General features: G+C 39.9%; 1 protein-coding gene across 4 annotated transcripts in view; it reads left to right on the top strand.

The window, feature by feature from the left end:
- Camk2d (calcium/calmodulin dependent protein kinase II delta) overlaps positions 1-21,133 on the top strand; it is a 249,279-nt gene that overhangs the window by 80,523 nt on the left and 147,623 nt on the right. For all 4 annotated transcript variants that reach the window (XM_028760371.1, XM_028760370.1, XM_028760372.1 and 1 more), the window contains exon 3: positions 3,938-3,997. In XM_028760371.1, coding sequence (XP_028616204.1) covers positions 3,938-3,997 — 60 coding nt within the window. The remainder of the gene's footprint in view (positions 1-3,937; positions 3,998-21,133) is intronic.

Below are 21,133 nucleotides of genomic sequence, written 5' to 3'. Positions count from 1 at the left end.
TCCATGGGGCAGCATCTCAATAAACAAAAGTCTTCAAATAGTATCATGAGTCTCTCACCTTTTCTGACCATCCTTGTCTTTTGTTGTAATTGTGAGTGCTGGGACTAGTGAGGTAGAACGTAGGAGTTTTGTTGCTGACCAGATAAAAAGTAAAGGAAGCTAAGTGGATAATGAATTTATCTCTTCAGCAGGATAAATACAGACATGTGCTTTTGAAAGAATCCCTCCTCCTCATTTACCTACTCTGTCTAAAAGTAAAATTGTGAACTTGAGGTTGAATTTGAATCACACCAGGAGATGTGCATATCTATTATAAAATTCTCATTTTAGTGAAAGCTAGGATTTAGTTATATCATCATTTTTTTTGGAATGTCAAAACATGCACCCAGGAGAGTTCAGAATGTCTGATGATTCACAGGAGATCCAGAGCTTAATGACTGGGTGTGAGCAAACATGTCAGTGAAGCTGCTCACAGAGTGGAAGGTGCAAACCTGCAATCCTGGAAAGTGAGCTGTGGTGGACGGACCACAGGAGAGCCCTCTACATTTGCCTCTTGCTGTCTGTGACCTTCTGTACCAGAATAGAGCCAGTCCAGTTTCTTACTTCCCTCCAATAGAAGTGACAGACATGGACCATATCTTCCATGCGTAGGCTAAATAAGAGAGAATGGCTTTCACCTTTACTTTCCTGACTCTCTCCTGTGGTGCCTTTGTGCTAATGTTACATGACAGGAACTGAGGGTTGGCTCCAGCCAAGCTAAAGTCTGAGGCCCACAGCTTAGCAGCCTTTTGAACAATTGAATGATGCCAGTCAATATGCCAACTTGGAAGCATATGAGTTCCTAGCCATGACTGATACCTGGATCACAAGATATTGTTAATTCGAGGGTCAAAAGCAAGTGTATATGGTGTTCTGCTTCTACTCTTGTGATGGTTGACACATAGCAATAGAATGGTAGTACATGGGTATAGTATTTTGCTTAAGCCACTATAACAAAATACACAGACTAAATTTACTGCTTTATTCAGTTCTGTAAGTTTGATGTCTACAACCACTGTGTCAGAGGCATATTGCGTGTAATAACAAACAAACAAACAAACCACGCTTTCACCTTTCCCAAGATTGCAGCCCTGAGCTCCTGGCTCCAGGCTTAGCTCCAAGCTACATGCTGGCTCCCTCTCTCAACTTGCCTGGTCCTCCTGCTTAGCTCAGGATTGATCACAACCAACCCCCAATCTGGGAAATCCAAGAGCTGCTGTCCATACTCCACCAGACCCTCCCAGCTTCTCTCTTTCTCTGCCCATCTCAGCTCTGAGGAAGAAAAACACTAAGCAACTTTATTAATGTAGAACTTGTCAGCTAGCACAGTTGCTGTGTGCAGAATCTCCTGCCCTAACCTTCTCAGCTAACCTATATCAGCTAGTCTGTATCAGCCAGCCTCTGCAGACCTCCTCAGTTAATTACCAGAGGTGAGGCTGCAGGTTCTAATTTCCCCAAGATCTTACATGACTGCTGCTTTCTCCTTGTTCCAAAGCCTGACTAGAAAAAACCAACCGACCAACCAACCAACTAACCAACCAACCAACCAATAAAAACCTTTCTCCTTCCTCACATCTCTCCTTGTCCTGGGACCTGGAAGCACCACCTTTACCTTTCACCCAACAATTGGCTTCCGCCTTCTTTATTGACCAAATCCAGAACCAATTAGGGAAACAGCACCTCCCCCTAAAGAGGCATGTCTATCCTGTGACTTCTCACCTTGGCATGTAGATAGCAAACGTGTCCTTCTCTCTCCACACTTTTTCTTGCATGTGTGTCAATGTCCTGTTTTTTTCTTTTTGCATAGACACAAGCCATATTGGATTATTAGAGTACCCTGCTGACCTTGTTTTAATTACCTTTAAAAAAAATCTGTCTACAACTATAGTCACTTTTGAAGGTCTGGGAATGAGGACTTCAGGATATAAAATTTGAAAGGCAAATTTCATTTGCAAGCTCTGTCAATAATCGTTGGCATTATAAAAATTAGTAAGATAGTGTAGTGGCACTTGCCTCTCATTCTAGTGTTGAAGAGGCCAGGGCAGAAGGATAGCTGGAATTCCATGATCCGCCAGAAATTCATGATCATCCTATTCTACATAGCAACTTCAGTCTAGCTATAGAAACAAAAATTAAAATAAGTAGAGGTAAATCTGTAATTATTTTTATCTCTCTGGCTAAAACCATATAAGTTATTGTCTGTAAATGTCTTGTCCTTACTCATTTTCCTTCCTTTATAAGTGTATAATTACACATATTTTATGTTTTATATTTCTGGATGTCACATGTTTAGCATCTATTTGCATATCCTTACCTCGACAAGACAATGAAATTATAAACCTTGTAAGCATATGTCTTCCATATGCTTCACATAAAACACGTGTTTAAGATAATGGTAATAAGTATATTTCTAAAATCTGGTGTAATCTTTTGTGTTTACTTGTATAGTGTTAAATAGCTAAGAATTAGGACTTGCTCAAGGCTTGAAGAATTTCTAGCTATACTGTTTTAGATGGTGTAGATGGCTGTTTGGCAATCCAGAGGCATTGAGGGCCTCTCTATGCACTGCATCCACTTCGTGAACACACTTCTTTTCTCTCGATGTGCATGTGCATGCACAAACAAAGACACACACACATGTGTACACACACATTATTTTTTCAAATACTCCAGGAGAGTGCAACAGAGGTTGACAGTTATGGGCTCACAGTTCTCAAAATATGGGTGCGGGGACCTCCTGGACTTCTCTCAGCAGATGTATAAGGTCAAATGTATTTTCCAACAAAACTAAGAATCTATTTGCCTTTCGGAAACCAGTTGGTAACAGTTGTGTGTAAGTGTTAGCATGTGTTGTGTCATGAATGCAAATGAAATAGCCCAGGAGCAGTTCTGAAATTTGAATATCTCAAGGCAGTGGTGCTCAACCGTAGAACCTGTTTTTGTATTTTTATTCCTCATTTGATAGGGGTCATAAATCTGATTTGTGAGGTTTCAAATTTCCTGTTGCCCCTAAGCTTAAAACAACGACAAGAAAACACTACCATATGTGAAATTTGGGTGTGATATTAAAGCCTATATTAATAGTTATTTGAAGAGACAATCAAGTTATGTCCTTTATATACTTGTAAGGTCAGATGTAAAATGGATCTTCTAGTTTCATCATTATTTTATTTTCCTGAGAAAATGTAGCCTATTTACATATCTTATTTTAAAAAATATGGTAAGCAGGCAGAGGAAGGCAGAGCTGAGCAGGAGATGAAGATTTCTGTAAGTTCCTATTGTTGGAGGAACAACAGTCACGTAGGAATATGGAGAAGAGTTGACCACACAGGAATCACTTTGTTCCTAGGGGTAAACTATAGTGACCTCATGAGCACTGTAACATTTGGATTCCTGTCTCCAGATGTTCATCCTGTACAGATTTACTAATATTGAGGGAGTCCAGGCATAATGAATATTCTAAATCCCAGCACACAAGAGGCTGAGTGAGGCAGGAGGATTGTGAGCTTTAAGTCAGCCTGGAGTACAGAGTGCGAATCTGCCTCACAAAATTAACCGACTCAAAACGCCCAAATAAAATCCAGTACTAAACGAAATGCAATGCTTTTTACTTCAGGTTGAGCCATGGAGTATTGCTGTCCTGTGCCAACCCTACCATGCTCAACATGCTGCTTGTGAATTCTGCTGTGTTCTGTAGCTCAGTCAAACACCAAGCCCATACAAGCTACAGAAGGCACTTTAGGTGGTTAAATGCACCTTCACGTGATCACCGTTTTTATAAGGAATCAACACATAAGTAAGAACCAAAGCTTGATGTCATCTGTATGCTGCCGAATATGACTTACTGATTACTGTTGGCTTTCTTGTAATTTATTTTTGTTATTATTTTTTTCAACAGATCACCAGAAACTGGAAAGGGAAGCTAGAATCTGCCGTCTCTTGAAGCACCCCAATATTGGTGAGGAAATATTTTCAGATATCTTAAATGATATATATTATATGTTCTCTATGGAGTTACAGTAAAAAATGCTCATTTCAGTAACTAGTATATTTACAACTGGTAACAAATAGATTCTAGTCTCTTGATCATGGTTATATTTTATCTAGAAGTTTTCATATACATATAATTATTAAGTCATCCTTTTTTGATACAGTTTGTGAAGCAAAAGTGACAATTTTTTAAAACTTCAATTAGCTTAATCTTTTTGCGTGTGTGGAAATGAGGATAGTAATGAAATAAATGTTGCAAGTTTCCTGTGGTGCTAAAGATTGACTGCATGTTAGCCAATGAGCATGCTGTGTATAATTTAGAAATTAAAATTAGGTAATTTCTGATTATCTGTTATTCACTTTATTTTAGCTACATGATTTGGAGTCTTGATATATTAGCTATCAGTTTTCCTCTGGAAGCCTCTGAAATAAAAAGGATAATCTTTTGCCTAGTTAGGAAAGGAGTTGTAAAAGTAAAAAATCCAAAACAAAAAAATAAACAAAAAAAGCCAAGCACATGCTTTTAAAATTTGTATCTATAGTTTTTCAAGGAGTAGCAATTCTGTAGAGACAGGGTAAACATATATTTAAAGTCATATGAAACGTGAATGAGATCTGGAAAAAAAAAAAGAAAAAAACCTCAATGTTTGGTAATGTTGCGAACCACAGTTTGTATGTGTGTGTATAACTAGGAGTTATCAACTGCTGCTGGTCCAGGATGGAGAGAAGAACGCTCGTTTTCTAATCGGAGGAAATTGGAGTGATTGAGTTTTTGCTTTGCTCAATTTAAGGTCCCTAAATTACCTTACCTGACTCTATTGTATTTACTTCCGTGAAGATCAGTGATTTACAAAGGGCACTAGCAGCTAGCACAGGCGGTGGTAGCCAGCAAACAAGGGATGCCTCAAACAAGAAAGAGGCATCATGGTGGCACAGGCCTTTAATTCCAGCACTCTGGAGTCAGAGGCAAATTTCTCTGCATTCCAGGCCAGCAAGGTTATATAGTAAGACCTTGTCTCAAAACAACAGCAAATGAATGAGTAAATGAATGAATGAATATGAAGGAACTACCTAGAGAGAGTAGCCAGGCGGTGGTGTGGTGTTGGGAGCAGAGCTTCCTGCTGCTGCGTTCACTGGGGCCCTAGACCACACAGGGAAGTCTGGAGGACCCTGGATGCTCCTAATGTCTTACGAGATTCTTAACCTTATTTTATTACTTGCTCTTCATTCCTGCCTTGTTTGTTTTATCATTTAAAACTTGTTATATTTTAAAATTTAAAGAACACAGACACTATTTTTAACAGTTGTTCCCCTTGTGAAGATTTTTCTTTTTTTCACATCCTTTTCTCATTTTTTTTTCCTTTTAGACAAGATATCACTATGCAGGCAGGCTGGCCTGGAACTCATCTCCCCCTGCTTCTCAGTTTTAGGATTAAAGGCACTACCACCAAAGAGTCAAGTCTTGAGAACTTACGGAAATCAAAAGTGTCTTGTTTTATTTTTTTTTCTCTATAGAGAAACATTTTAAATGGACCCACACTGATTCTTTATGAAACAACATTCTTTTCAGTGGTTTTTTTTATTGTAAAAGTAATATGTATACTTGAGAATCATTTTGGAAAAAATATTACGGTTAATTAAGAAACCAGTGGAGGCAGTCTGTAATTTTTGTTTTTATATGTTTCAGACTTTTTATAACGAGTCTTATGCATGGCCACCTTTGACCATTCTCCTGTGTGCATTTTTTATCACTTTGCCCATTTTGTGAGAATTGTCCCACTTAACACATTGACTGGAGGCTAGTGAGCTCTGGGCTAGCAGTGGCCTAGGCTGTCACAAAGGTGAAGAAGCAGTAGTCAGGAGAGGTGATGTCTTTGCTTATTAGTTTTGCACTTGACTGTGTAAACAATAATGCCACAATGATTCCTTCTCTGCTTGTAATTGATATAGGGTAATTAGATATGTGGAAATCAATCAGAATGTGAAAATCAAACAAAAGAGGAGTTAGATACTAGCTAGAGGGGAAGATAGATTTTACTCAGAACTATTGCATTCTGGGAAAGAACAATCACCTTCTACCATGTAGCATGGCTGACAGGATTCTGTAGCCACAGACTGTCCTAGAAAGGTCGTGCGCAGGGTCCAAGGCAGGGCCTTTTGTAAAAGATGTTTCTAAGGTTGGATCAAGGGAGTGTTTTTGTCACTGTGTTAAAATGGCCTGACTTGTAAAATATGACCATGGAGGTCATGTTTAAATTATCAGGAAAACAAAGAAATGTGAACGACTCATGACCCAGGAAGAGAGCAGGTCAGGCTGGAGAAGATGTTCCTTTTCAGGAAGGGGAGGGGAGCTTCCAGAGAGGAAAGGGAAGACTGAGCAGGCCAGGTAGGAGGGCCTGTGGTCACATAGAGCTGCATACATTGGGTTAAGAAGCTTGGCTGTCCTAAGTACAATGGGAGGCCAGGGGGAGAATTCTAGTCTGACTGTCTCCGCCCTCTGTGTGCGAAGCGGATTATAGCCTAGTGCAGAGCACAGTCAGAGATAATTGTGTTTGTGGTGGCACAATTCTAGCAGCACTCGAACAACAGGTCGTTCGGGTTATGTAGTAGAAACTCATTTTTTTTATTTTAATAATTAAAGAAGTATTGTTTGAATCGCTGACATGTCCAGGGTCATAATTCTTTATCAACTCTGGATTCTTGAGGGTCTTAAATTTCTAATTGCCTTTCAAAAGAGGCATTGATGTTTAGAGCTGCTAATTTGGTGATTAGAAAGATGTAGATGGTTTTGTTCTTTTCTGAAACTACAATGAAATCAATGTTCTCTGGTTCATAGCAGTTACTCTGATCATATAAAATAGGCGTTGAATGCTACAGCTCAATTACTGTATACATATGTGTGCATAGCCAAGCTCACCTGTAACCCCGGGGCTTGGGCGATTGAGGCAGGAGGGTCAGGAGTTCAAGTCCATCTTTAGCTACGTAGTGAGTTTGGCACCCTCATGACACACCATCTCAATATAATAAAGTATAATAGGTTAAGTACTGAAAAAATTAATATAGAGCTGTTTCAGAAGGATTTTATGCCTGCATTAGTTTGATGTTTGTAACATCAATGCATGAATTTCTACCTGTTGACAAGTATTGATTTCATATAGAGACAGTCTACACTCTACAAAGAGGTTTTCCCAGGGCTATGCTAAATGCATTTAGGATCTACCTAATTTTATTTTGTTGAACTATATAAGCCTTGATGTGTCTTTAAGAATCATCTAAGTCCAACTTAGATTCTTCCAGTAGAAACTGAAGGTTTCAGTAGTGAAGCGGTTTGTGAAAGGCACAAGGATCGATCTTCCAAGTGATGCTGCTGTCTCCTCTCTCCGCTGCCTCTGTGGATGTGAGGGTCTTACAGCAAACTGATTCTGTGTCCTCCATCTTCCTGGGCTTTGCAACGTATCATTCCTCAAATTTCCACAAGACAATTTACCATTTTTTCTTCTTCTTTTTCCTGTTGGAACAGATTGCTTCATCCTACTTGTAAATTCCATTTTCCATTCTTCTCTGCTGGCACTTGTGTTACAGCATCCTCAGGTCCTGCAGGGGAGCAGTGCATTGAGACACTGTGACTATCACACCAAAATGCTACTGCCATAGCTCAACAAATGAATAAATAACTGTCACCATGGCATTTCTAGCCTTGAACTCTGAATGAAAGTGACACAGAGAAGGCAAGCAGAGTTGAGTAAATCCTTATTTACTCATGCTGCAAGAAAACGAATAAAAATGATAAAACCCCAGGAGTCTTTTTTTTGGGGGGGGGAGGGGATAATGAAAATTTAACATCCTAAAATGTAACCCTTCATAGCTTACGACTTCTTCCTTTAATTATCCTAGTAGTCACAACTTCATTTACACAGAGGAAATAATTTTTACTCCTTAGCTACTTTCTCTAGCTCCTTCAGACAGGGAGAAAGGTCACATATTATTTAGTATAAAAAGCGTTCTTGTTATATGCTTAACTATTATATGGTTAAATTTCACATTTTCAACTTGATTATTTGGTGTGAAGGCTAAATTGTTTCCTATAATAGATTACTCTCTGAGTAATTATCTTTTTCCAACGAATATGAAAAACAGATTTTCTCCTCTTCACAAAGAAATGTTTTCTATAAGCTTCTTATCTGCTCGCTTGCTCAGCCAGCCTTCCTATCTCCTTCCTTCCCTCCTTCTCCTCCTCCCTTCATTCCTTCCTCTGTTAGTTTCTTCTGTCCTTTCTTCTCTGTTCCTTCCCTCCCTCCCTTCCTCCCTCCCTCCAGGCCTCCCTTCCTCCCTCCCTCCAGGCCTCCCTTCCTCTCTTCTTTGTCTACACAGCATTACACCAGCATTATTCCTTTTAGAGTTCTTGACTAAAAGTGAAATTCATCATTATTTTTATGCAGCCCATTTAGTACAAATTCAATCTGAATATGAAAGTTATATATTCAATGGCATTCTAAAATATTTTAAATTGGTAATCTATGCATCTGAATAGGAAGTGACTTGTTTCTTGGTAGATAAAGATTTTTTTCTTTTGCAGTTTTGTAAAAAGCCAGGCTCACTGAGTTACATTAGAAATGACTGGAGTTAGCCAGACATGGTACCACGTAGCTGTAACCCCAGCACTGAGGAGGCTGACAAAGGATGACTGCGCATTTGGGGCCGGCCTGGGCTACATAACAAGATATACCACTACCACTCCCCTCCCCTCCCCTCCCCTCCCCTCCCCTCCAAAAATAGACTGTTGATTTATTTGTGAAGTTGTAATAGAGAAAAAATGTCCTATATTACAAAGCAACAATGTGGTTTAGACTCGGTGAGTAGTGACTTCATCAGCACACAGTGTTTACTGAGCCATTTCTCCTTGTTCTCCTTGCTCTGATGTGTTTCTGTCCTGCTTTGTTTTTCCTACAAGTCAAGCTGGAATCCCTTCACAAAGTACCAGAAACCTGAGTGAGAATTCTGTGAAACTATGATTTGAAGGGGGAAATAAATCCAATTAGTTTTGTTTAGAAACCATTTCAGCTGAGTTAGGTTAGTTTGATTCTTTGCGAATCTGACCTTAAGACCTTCATAGATCTCAGTCCTACTGCTTGCTGTGGTAACAGAAATGTGCCACCATGCCCAGCAGCAGTGTTTTCCATGGCCTCATATATTCTCTCCCCCATGCTACATCTCTAGTTTCCTGGCAACAATCCCCTCCCACCCCCACATTCACATTAGTTTTGTCCGGCTTTGAATTGTGTAGGATTCAACTGCCACAACAATTCTCCACTGAGGTAGAAGAGCCTGACAAGAGCCTTGGAACCAGTACTACCTACCACTTACTTGTATTAATATTATCATACCCTTCCCAACTAACCCTTTCTGTATTATTGACAGCTAATAGAGGCTTACCTATCAAAAGCCGTAGCATTTGAAAATGCCCTTAATAACAATAAATAGTGTTGTGTTAGAATTCCAGTGAACTTGGTCGCTAGAATTAGTAAAATTATGTTACCAGGAACTGATCTAAGAGGAATCTGCTTGTATGTTCAGCTTTTTAATTCTTACAGGAAACACATGTGATTTACCCCTACCCCCATTTTGTTGACAAGGAATAGGAATGAAAGCCCACAGAGGTAGCTGTGTAGCTGTGTCATGGGTGTCAGGTTGGAATCCACACATCTGTACTCTGCCATCACAGCATCACAACTCTGCTTTCCCACACTCCGTGTTGCTGCTACCCACTGTACCAGCCCAAGTTAGTCACCCCATCTTTAAGATGTACAGAAAAGAACCTTAAGATTTTATGAAAATTCTTAGACCAGTTATCTTTTCTAGAGAAATTGCTGATTTGGGTCTTTATCTTCAGACCCTTTTGCCAGAGGGTACATGTTAGCATTAGATTATTTAACTACTAATGATAACACAGATTCTGTAGAACCAGAGACATGAATAAATATTTTGGTGACAAACGTGCCCTATCATTTAGGTGACCATACTTGACCTGCAAAAAATTCTCTATTTTACATGTGCGAGACAGTCTTTTATTTTCTTCACATTAATTAGGATAAATGGACCAAATACTGATAAGAAATAAGTAAAAGCTAAAAAAATAACATACAACAGCAACTGATGTGATATTGTATAGTATTTGCAAAACTAATTACAAAACACTGGTTTTACACTGGTGTGGGGGGCAGTCAGGATGGAGTTGCTGTGTGTTGTTGAATAGTAAGTCACAACTATTGGCATAATGCACCATGCAAGCACATAAGCGTCTTCAAACTATCCACGGCAGTCAGAAGAATATTTATTTATTAACTTAAAGATATTTTTAATTTTAAAATTCTTTTACGAAGTCCTACTGTGTGCCCAGGCTGCCTAGTAGAACTGTTTGCAAAGCTCACATTGACCTGGACCACCCATCTTCTGAGTGCTGAGATCACAGATGCGTGTCACCATGGCCAGCTGATCTCACAGTGTTGAGTGAATTTCTGAAAATGTACTTTAGCATGTGACTGTAGCATTTGTTTTTGGACATTTTGCTAGTTGTCATTTATTATGGTAGAAAAGTTGCTGCATTTGGGAAAAGTAGCTCTATATGTTTATTACTAATAAGTTTAAGTGTGTGGCTGTATTTTCTTAGAAATGCTCCATAGGTAGATAGTTTTGCCTTTGAATTTGATTCATAGTGAATTTGAAACAAAATCAGATTCAGGTTGAGTTAACTTACTATGAACTTATGAGTCTCAGTATTTTATATAAAGTTACATTTAGTGCTTAGCTTAAAGACCGAAGGCCTGCACGGAAGGAAATAGAAATATTCAGAGGAATGACTTCAGTTCCTCTCTTGAAATATTCTTTCATGTATTTCACTTAAGCAGTAATTTAAATTTGTTTTCCATGAGTACACAAAAATTATTTTGTCTTATGCTAATGACATATAAGAGCTCTTATAATTCATTTTCAAACTTTAGATTTTTAGTAATGAGTTTATCCACTAAACGTTTTAAGAATAATAAGAAATATATATAGCTGGAAGATGGAAGGTTTGTGAACATGTTATTTTGAAGTCTTTGTTTTTCATCTATGATTCTGAGACAATCAATGGACCTTGTTGTTGTTTTCACAGGTATCTAAAAAGAATCTTACATTAAATAAATATTGCTCTGTAAGCACATCCATAATAATTATCTTTGCAGCACCAGTCTTTTGCTTATTTACATTCATTTGTGTTGAATATTTACATAAAAAAACAACAGCCCAACTTTTATCTTACCTATTTTTATATGCCTTGAACTTTGTAAAACAACGTTGTATTTTTATTAGCTCTGAAGATGTTTTTTTAAATGCTTCGAAAAAATACAATTTACCCTACTCATTATTTTGTTTGTAACTTATTAGATACCATTAGATGTGTTTTATATACACATTTGATTTTGGAATCAGAGAAAATTATGTTTGTGTGAGTAATGGTATAAATGCAACAAAAGGTGAACGAATAAAACTGTATAAACAGTTTTAGAATTTGTTAACTGTTTCAGTGAATAGGGTAGGTTTGTCTGAGTCCAGTAGTTAGCCAAACCACTAACTTACAGCTAACATACTGAAAGACCATGAAAATGACCAAGGCATGTTCCTTGATCCCAAGCAGAGTGCCAATAGTTACTTATGCAATCACAAAGTAGTATAATTATATTGTATAATGAAGCTGTTAACTAGGTGCCACTGAAGCACGAAATATAAGCTAAGAGAATTAAAGTTAGGAGTTGTGAAAGTCTTTATCCTTCCCGAAGACAGACAACTGCAATGATTGTCTTCTAGGCCATGGAAATTAGCTGGAAGTAATAGTGGAGAATTTCAACCTCCTAAGGGAAGGGATTTGATCTTTAATCTGTAGAAACTAGGGAAATTCCTAAAGAGAGTCTCAATTTCTCAGACAAATGCATTGGTAGTAAAAGACAAAGGTGTTTGGTATCCGAGGCAACTGGTGTAGAGAGAGCATTTGAAAAGCCTTTGGAGTTTATTCCAGATGTGGAGGCATGTAGGGTCCTGAATCATAGCCTAGCAGCTAGGATGGCATTGGTAAAGATACCAGAGATGCTGCTGCATCTTTACAGGGGTAACATTAGGGGGCCTGGGTAGTGGTTACTCTGTGACAAGTGGCCGGGGAGATTTCCCTGTGGTTTCTAACTGGGGAACTTAGTTCATCTGACTAATAGAGAACACAGGAGAGAGGTAAAGTGGTAAGACAGTAGAAATTTAGATGAGTGAAGTATATGATTGAATTTTTGTTACTAAGGATTGGAAAAATACCCTTCTTAGTGGACCATAGAAACACACACACACACACACACACACACACACACCTGTTCAAACTTGTGATCTGTGACCTCTCGGCAGAATCTGTGAGCTTTCACCTTTTGTACTTTCCTCTTCAGAATGGAAGTGGGTGGAGACAGGTATGATGGTCCCTCCTGGGCCAAGACTGAAAGCTAAATTCTCAGTGGAGATAGCAAATGCAGAAACAGAACTTTCCAGTTGTGGCTTAGTATATTCTTTCTCTATTCCATGCCTTTGCTAATTGTCCATCTCAAATCGGCTCAGTTGTTTAAATTTATGTGCATATTTGTGTTTTACTTCTATGACGTAAAAGTGCATGGAAATATAGAGAGTATGAATCTATATGTTCTGAGCCCATTAAATACAGCAGATAGTGAATGTGGGCGAGCCCACCACTATTATAGTGTAACTAGGTTATAGTAAGGACTGTAGACAGATGGGAGAACTAATTACACAAAGTTTTATAAAGAGCAATAACCATACGTTTCTTAGATTATTTTCATTCTGGATGTGCTTAAAGTAAACTTTATACATGCAACAGCTAGTTTTATTTTTTAGATAAATATATTTGTTTGTCAGCCTTCAGGGACTTCAGCCCCTCCACTTTCTCCTTTTTCTGGAACGTTTGACAAATTGTGGAAATAATTTTTTAGTAACAACTGGGAATATCCTGCGGGCATCCTTGGGATCCTGGCATTCTGTGGGGCATCCTTGACTGCACAGGGCAGCGTATCACAATCACTAATAACTAGATTCAAGGCTGTGAAACCTGGACTTCAAAGGCCTGCAACCATAAGAGCAGAGCAACACATAGCTAGTCTTATTCACCCAGACTCATGCATCTGAATCCGTGGCATGTTACTGTGATATAGCCAAGCAGAGCAGCTACCACAGGAAAGAAGAAAACCAAGAAGATGATGCCAGCCTCCATTGTGATTTTTTTATATAACAAAAAATATCACACATTTGTGTGTGTGTGTGTGTGTGTGTGTGTGTGTGTGTGTGTGTGAACAAATAGGCCTGGTGTTTGAATGCAGTTATTTGCTTTTCCTTTGGGGAGATTTTGCTTCCTTAAGAGTGACACGACAATATCCAGTTTAATTTTAAAAGATGGCCATGGCTGCTGAAAGTGTAACTGCTGTTCCCCTTTGCTCAAAAACGTACCAGTGGCTTTTGACAGTACTCAGGACAGCCAGAGTCCTCAAAGGCCAGTGAGGTGAGCCCGGTGAATTGCTGCCCTTTCTCCTTGCCTTTCGGGTCCTCCCATCTTCTGGTTTTCCTCTGAAGGTCTTCTCCAGTCACTCTGGAGAACTTGTGTTTCTCTAGTTATAACTGAGTACCACAGCAAGGTCATGCCCACCACTCTTCCTGAGGGTGCTGCTCTCTGCCCACCCCTCATATCACTTCCTTGCCCTGAAGGCCTGTGCTTAAACCCACTCTCATGGGGGAAGAATGAAGGCTGCACCTATTAGCTCAACATGAAGTGGCAGCTTGCCTCATAGCCTAGCTGAGCAGCCCTAACTAAATTTCTTGCTTCCATTATTTTTCTGTGTTATATGTACCATGATATTATATAGTTATTTCTTAATTGTTTTCCTCCCGGTAGCATATAAACCCCAGGAGGAGGGAATTTGCCTTTGTCCTGACATCAGAAACAACCCCTGGTGTAGAGTCACTGCACAGACCTGTTTATTTTTATTAAGCTCAATTATAGATACTCAGAAAGGTAACAAAAGTCCTATTAATACAATTTAGAAAGCCACATAAACTTTGATTTACAACATTCCTCTTTTATGCAAACACAAGAAAACCTTCTGCTTCACTTCTGGCTAAACTGAATGCCAGGGAGGGGCATAAGGTGGAGCCACACCTAATGGAAGATTGCAGCCTGTGAGCAAAGGTTTGGACTCTGGTTTGGCCCGTGAAGAGGAGTGTGTGTGTGTGTGGGGGGGGGTCAGCATACCTCCTTATTCCCATCCTTCATAAGCAGCCCCTCAACATTTACCCGTATATTCCAAGGTGCTAGCTTCCTAGGCTAGGTCCATTTTGTGTTTCTTGCTGTTTCCCACACTCTATAGAGGGCTCGAGTCTTCTTGTCAGGAGAGTAAAAGTCTCTCTTATCTGATGGACAGCTAAAGCTGCTAGCTGCTTCCTTATCCTCCAAGGGAGTGATTAAATGATATCTCAGAAAGCATAACCATAAATTAGAGTTATAGTTTGTTTTTCTTTCCCTCCCCAGACTGTTCTTGAACTTAGGCCTCCAGATCATTAAGATTAGAGACCATGCCACCGTGCTTGGATGAACACTTAGCGCTTAATAGACTTTCATGCTTTTTAAAGCAAAAACCTGCTCTCCCGATGAAATCACAAAACCAGTCGCTAAGGAAAGAGCTGGCTGCCTCCCACTGCTGTTTTCACTGGCTTGCGTGCTATTCCTTTAAAGGACTTTGGGAGTCTGCTGGGAAGTGAGGATTGTTCAGTTTTCCCAGGAAGCGCACTTGTAATAAACAGTTAAGGCTTTGGTGCCTGGGCTTTCGTTCCAGTTTCACTTTCTTGATGGCCATTGCTCAAAAGCAGGCATACCATTTCCTGGAGGACTGCAAGAGCGATGGCCTTTGAGCAGAATTATTGATAGACACTAAAAGCCGAATTTAATTTTTATATGTCATAAAACATTATTCTTCAGGGGATGAAGAGATGGCTCCTCAGTGAAGAACTGTTACTGTTCTTGCAGAGAACCAGAGAACTGGAGTTGAGTTCACAAGAAGCAGGGGACACAGAACGACCTGTAACTCCAGTTCTAGGAGATCTGACACCCTCTTCTGACTCCTTGAACACTTACATGCATGTGGAACATAAGAACCTTTGAAGCCATATACACATATTTATAAAAAGAAATAAATCTTTAGGAATATTATTTTTGATTAATTTCATGCAATTAAAAAAATGTGAGACCATTGCCAGGCTGTGGGCTCTACAAACAGAGACGGTAGAGTGAGTTTGGCGAATCTGGGCTTGAGAGTCTAGAAGACTTTTCTGCGTGGGTTACTGGGATCTGGGGTATGCATTGAATATTTGAGTCTCTCTTGAAAGACTAAAAAAAAAAAAACCAACCAAACAAACAAACAAAAACAGCTTTGTATCTCCTGGCCATCTCACGTATTCTGGGAAGCTAAACCGATGACTCCAGGATAGCCTGTCTGGCTTTATAATTTGAAACTCTTCCTTTGCTGGAAGACAGGTTCAGTTTGTATATTAGTTCTGCTCCAGATTCTAGGTGTACTGTGGTCTGAAAGGCTTTTCCTCTATTGCTCAGTTTTATTTGTCTTCTGGTTTGTTAGTCCTCACCTGTGGTCCCAGTTACCCGTGCACTAGACTTTCTGTCCCAGGATTACTGTAGATGTCTCTTTCCCATATCTTCATGCCTCAGTTACCACCTCCAGGTCACCTGTGGCTTTGGAGTTTCGTTTATAACCTAAGCTAACCCACTCCAGGTTTCCCTCTATTCTTGTTTTTGTTGTAGTTGTTTGTAAGACAGAGTCTCACTTCTCACTATGTGGCCCGAACTAGCCTGGAACTTGCTTTGTGGACCGGGCTGATTTGGAACTTATAGGGGTCAGTTATGTCTTCCCTGTGTGGAGATTAAATGGTTATGCCATCATGCCCAGCCTTCGATTCTTGTTTTATATAAGTTGGCTATTTGTTTCAGATGATTGTCGAATTTATACAGACATGATATCACTTGAATAATTTTGACTCTACTTTTTTCTCATATTTTAAGCTTCTGGCCTATGACTCACTAAAGGCAGCTTCTTCAACCTTTGAAAGATTCACTTCCATCTCAGCCTAGAAACAGAAGACACATTTACTTATGCATTTTCCTGTTTCTTTTGATTGTGTTGGTGATGTCTTGTTTTGGCTCGCCCCTTTCCCGCCTTTCCCAAATCCTCGCCGAGTTCTCCAGTTGTCTCTCTAATTTAACTGATTTAGAATGGCCCTCATTGAGAGATTGTCTTTTTATATAACAGAAACCCATTCTGACAGCAGTGGATATGAACCAGAGTGAAATACCCTGGCATAAGAAAAGCTTTTTCTAGTAGAGTAGAGAAGAAAATATATCAATCTTCATTTGCAGATTTCTTGTGAGGCAATTCTATTATCCTTTGAACCTATTTTAAAATTTATTTATGTAACTGACTTTAATCAGTTTAAAAACTCATTGCAGTTTAACCAGGAAGTTTAGTATAGTTGCAGAGAGAAGGAGTGGGGAGGAAGGGGGGGTGCACAGAGAAGCAGACAGCTCTGAACCTTTCCACCCTTACCAGGTATACAAATTAGCCTAATGAAAGAAATAAACAAATCATATCAAGGCCCAGATCCAGATCCACCAGGCTATCAAGATGGTCAGTGGAAGGAAAGGCTGCTGGAGTCACTACAAAGTATGAGAGCCTCTGACTCACATGCCTTCTCTGGCTTAGGCGTAGATAGGAACAGAAAAGGAACAGTTCTTGCTTTGTGCTGCAGAGTTCCCTGGCTTCATAGGCTGTCACAGCTCCAGTCCCTTTCTTACTGCTGGTGATTGATACTGCTGTCTCAGCTCAGGCTGGAAGTGGACTTCTGAGGCTCTGGGCAATTTATTCTATGCTGGCAGGCTGAGCTCCTGGGCATCCATGCGTGACTTCACAAACAGCTCTGTGGATGACCTGGATCTGTGACAGCTCCTCTGACCCTGTTCTTTTGTCCTCTGCCCTTATTGGACTTTTCTGCCTTGTTTGTCTCCTATCCTCCAGGACAGATTCATCCCTTCCTGTTGAAATGTCACATATTTTACTACTAATTGGGATGGATATGTACTGAAGAAACACAGTATAACTAATCTTCCAGTCATGTTTTCTATATTTTTGTAATAAGTGGCAACAACTTTATAGATTTTATTTTCTAGCAATACTCTAATGATTAGATATTTTGATAGTATTTTATTTTAAGATAACCTTTTTCATCATTACACAGAATACCAAATTTCCAGTTCTTTATACTGTGTGGAAGAGGAAAGCTTTAAGAAAGATCAGTAGATTTTTATGTAGTAATAACCTGAAACTTACTGATTCTGAACAGTTGATATAATTATCTTACTAACTTCCAGACTACTCTTTACGTCTCAGGAGACTGAATCTCCTTTTTTTTTTTTTTTAACTCAGTTCACTATTGGTAATTGATTGTGTGCCTATATAAATCAGAACTCCGTGAGTCTCAGAGATGTTAATTAAATTTGGTTGAGCTTGCTTAGTTTCCAGAGGGTGGAACCAAGATTCAAATACATTTGTTTGATTCCGAAGTTCATATTTCGTACCTGACAAAGCTTCCATGGTTTACTTCCTCATCTATACAAAGCCCCCATGGCTCTGTGTAACAGCGTTACTCTTTATTTGCATAAAATACTAAAATAGGATGCCAGCAATGTCAGGAGCTTCAGTCCTGTGAGGAAAGTTAGGACTGTTCATGAGAGCCTGTGAGAGGAAGGACCCACACTAGGTATATGGAGAAGAGAGATGTGTCAGCTGTGAAATATTTTCTGGAGACTTGACTGTCTGTCAGGACAAGAAGAAGCAACAGTATTGCCCCTAAATCAAAACTATGTCTGTGGCCACTACCAGGTGATGATCATGTCTGCATTAGACAGACTACTGACTGGATTGTAGACAAGACTCTCTGGTTCCACAGTGTATCAAGGTCTTCCTCTCTAGAATGTCTGTGTTCAGCTCAGGCCCCCACTCTTGTTGAGTGAAAGGGCTCTGGGTGCCTCTATCCCCCCCCCTGAGTATCAAGTCCACTGGGTTCTAGTGGTTCTAGTCTTTCAAATCTCATTCCCTCTAGATATGAAAAGTGAGTTGCCTCCTCGGGTTTGGTACAATACTTGGGTTTGCAAGCTTGCACCTTTGTCTCTACTTTCTTGTTCCTAGTCTCCTCATGAATTCTCCTTCTTCTGTGTCTCATCTCATGAATATCCTGCTGTTCCTTACTCCACTTTTCATTTTGACATTTTCCTCTAGACGTGTTCCTTGTTCCCTACTAGAATATTCATATGGATTTGTTTCAATACCTTTTAATTATACTATACAGGAAATGGTAGGGGTTTGCACCCCTACCCAGACCTGCTCCTGGGCTTGTGTTAGCCTGTGAAGCTCCTGCCTGTCCTTAGAGATGTACCTAGACTGCAGACTCCTCAGGATACTGTTCACCTCTTTTTCCTTGAGGATTTAGATAACCAAATTCCTCTCCCTCTAACTTCCTCAATGGCTTATAAATGGTCTCTTCCCCTTGATACACACTCCATAGTGTCCTGATCTGCTAAGCCTGTTTTACAATCCCCTTAGTTACTACAAAAAAATCCCCTTCTACTGCAAACTCAGCATCTTTTTCCTTCGTAATACCATTTCTTAGAGAGTTCCTTAGTTCCTCAAGCTAAATTCTAAAATCCTAACATTGGAAATTCTAACATTCTGAGTTTCTAAAATTGTACTCTGTATGTTCTCAAAACACATACACTCATCTTCAGGCCATTCAATTTCATATTTTCTCAACCTTTCTCAGTGTCGTTCCCACTTGTACTTTTAGGGTAGTTAATACTCTTTTTCTCTCTCTCTCTCCTTCTGTCTAATTGGCTTATATTCATTCATTCTTTCTCTCCTCTTTCCTCTCTCAAGCTAGGTATTTGCCACAGGTTTTAGAGCCTTTGAGGATGTTCTAGCCCTGGGATACACCGAATCCCACAGCCTATGGCCTCCTTTCTTTTTCAGCCTCATCTCTGAATGTCATCTGGAGCCTTTCTTTGCATTCCTAATTTGGCGGGTGGTTCACAGCTCCAAGGGAGCTTCCTTTTTCTTATTTGTCCAGAGGTCTTTTGTAGGTCAGGGATGGCTTAGGTACCATATTATCTTCTGTTCACATGTGGGATTGCCCTAGAATTTATCTCCTTGATCTGAGGGACTTTATTCAAACTTCATTTTTAGAAATAGCCTATCACACAAGTTGTTCTTAACACTATGGTACAAACTATGTTATACTAATCATTTGAATGCCTGTGTATAGCTTCAAAATTTACTAAGCATTTTACGTTTGCTTTTTTTTTTCTCATTGTCATTAAGAAGTTTGGGGACAGGGAAGAGAGTAAAGTGTTTCCTTTTAAGTCACTCCAGAAGCTCTGCCCTCCCTACCATCTCTCCTATAACACAGCTTTGCATCCTTGGAATGGCTCTGCATTTATTTAAGTTGTTTTTTTCTTCTTCTAGTGAATGAAGTTAGTAAGGAATGAATTAGGAGAATATCTGGCTAGTACTTTCTTTAGAGTTTCTTGTATAAACCAGAGTCAGAACAAAGCCTTAACGGGTGCTTGCTAAGCACTGTAGCTTCTCGCCATGATGGAGGAATTCTTTTCCTTTTTCCTAAACCTCACTTTCCAAATCCTCACTTTGTCATAAACTAGCCATTTCCTCTTACCTCTAATTCAAGCTGTTTTCTTTTTAAAGTTCAGCTGGCAGAAAGAAGAGCACATTCTGTATCTTGTAAGTACCCAACCTTCTTTCCTCTTGGACATTACCCTCTGTGGGAGTCACACCTCAGAAAAGACAACACAGAGCCTCCTGCCCAGTTTTCATTATTCACTTGTTCCCATTGTCTGAACACGTAACTCACCCCCCTCTCACACACTGTGATTCGCTCATGACCTCCCTACCCCCACCCCCACTTTCCACCCTTCCACCCATGGCCACATGTAACTTTTGTTGCTCTAGGCAGAACTTTTTCTGTTTCCCTTCAAGATCCCTTTTTCTTATCTGAACTTGTTTTTTCTCATTGGGCTTAGATAAATGTCCATAATCACTGCACATAGATTATGATCCGAGGACTGGGAACGTTGGCGTTATTTAGCAAGGCAGACACTGGAGATTCACATTAGAGGTTTGGCAGAAGTGAATGCACAGAACAGTTCTTTTTCTGCTGACTTAAACAGAGAAGAAGAGGGGAGGGGAGGAGAGGAGAGGGGAGGAGAGGAGAGGGGAGGAGAGGAAAGGGGAGGAGAGGATCAGTGATAGATAGGGGTAGTAGGGAAGGGAGGGCGGAAAGCACCCTGTTGGTGATATAGTGGACAAGGATGGGCTATTAATCCTTTTGGTTTTGTTACACTAACCCGTGTAGACCTAGGAAACCAGTCCTGAGGGCTTGAGTCCTTGTGTCAAGATTTGCATATTTGTTACTGCTTCAAAAGCATTGGACTCTGGTTTGCCTAGGCAGCCTGTCGCAGCCAATTCAGTAAAGGCCTAGGAACCAACCTAGAGACTAAAAGCCGGCTCTCTTTTTTATGATTTTATAATTTTTTGTGAAGAGGGATTCAGGTGGTTCCTTCCTTGGTGAATATTTTGTTGGCATCCCAGTTCATGCCACAGTAAATCTCAAGATGATGGATTTCAGTCTCCTGAAGAGTTGGATTGTTGTGTGCTGCCTGCTGAAGTTCTTGATCCTGTGCCCAAATTGAAACAAAAGAATGCATTTAGCTTCTCTCAGTAAGAACTTGTGAAACCAAACACAAATGAAACCAAGGGAAGAGCGATAAGGGGCTGCAAGCTTATCAAACTAGCTAATGGTACTTTAAATAACTTCCCTGTGGTCAGTCCTCCTCTCCTCTCCTCTCCTCTCCTCTCCTCTCCTCTCCTCTCCTCTCCTCTCCTCTCCTCTCCTCTCCTCC

This window comes from Grammomys surdaster, unplaced genomic scaffold (assembly GCF_004785775.1).
Source record: "Grammomys surdaster isolate TR1022 unplaced genomic scaffold, NIH_TR_1.0 126531, whole genome shotgun sequence".
NCBI lineage: Eukaryota > Metazoa > Chordata > Mammalia > Rodentia > Muridae > Grammomys > Grammomys surdaster.
This window is presented reverse-complemented; position numbering and strand designations above follow the sequence as displayed.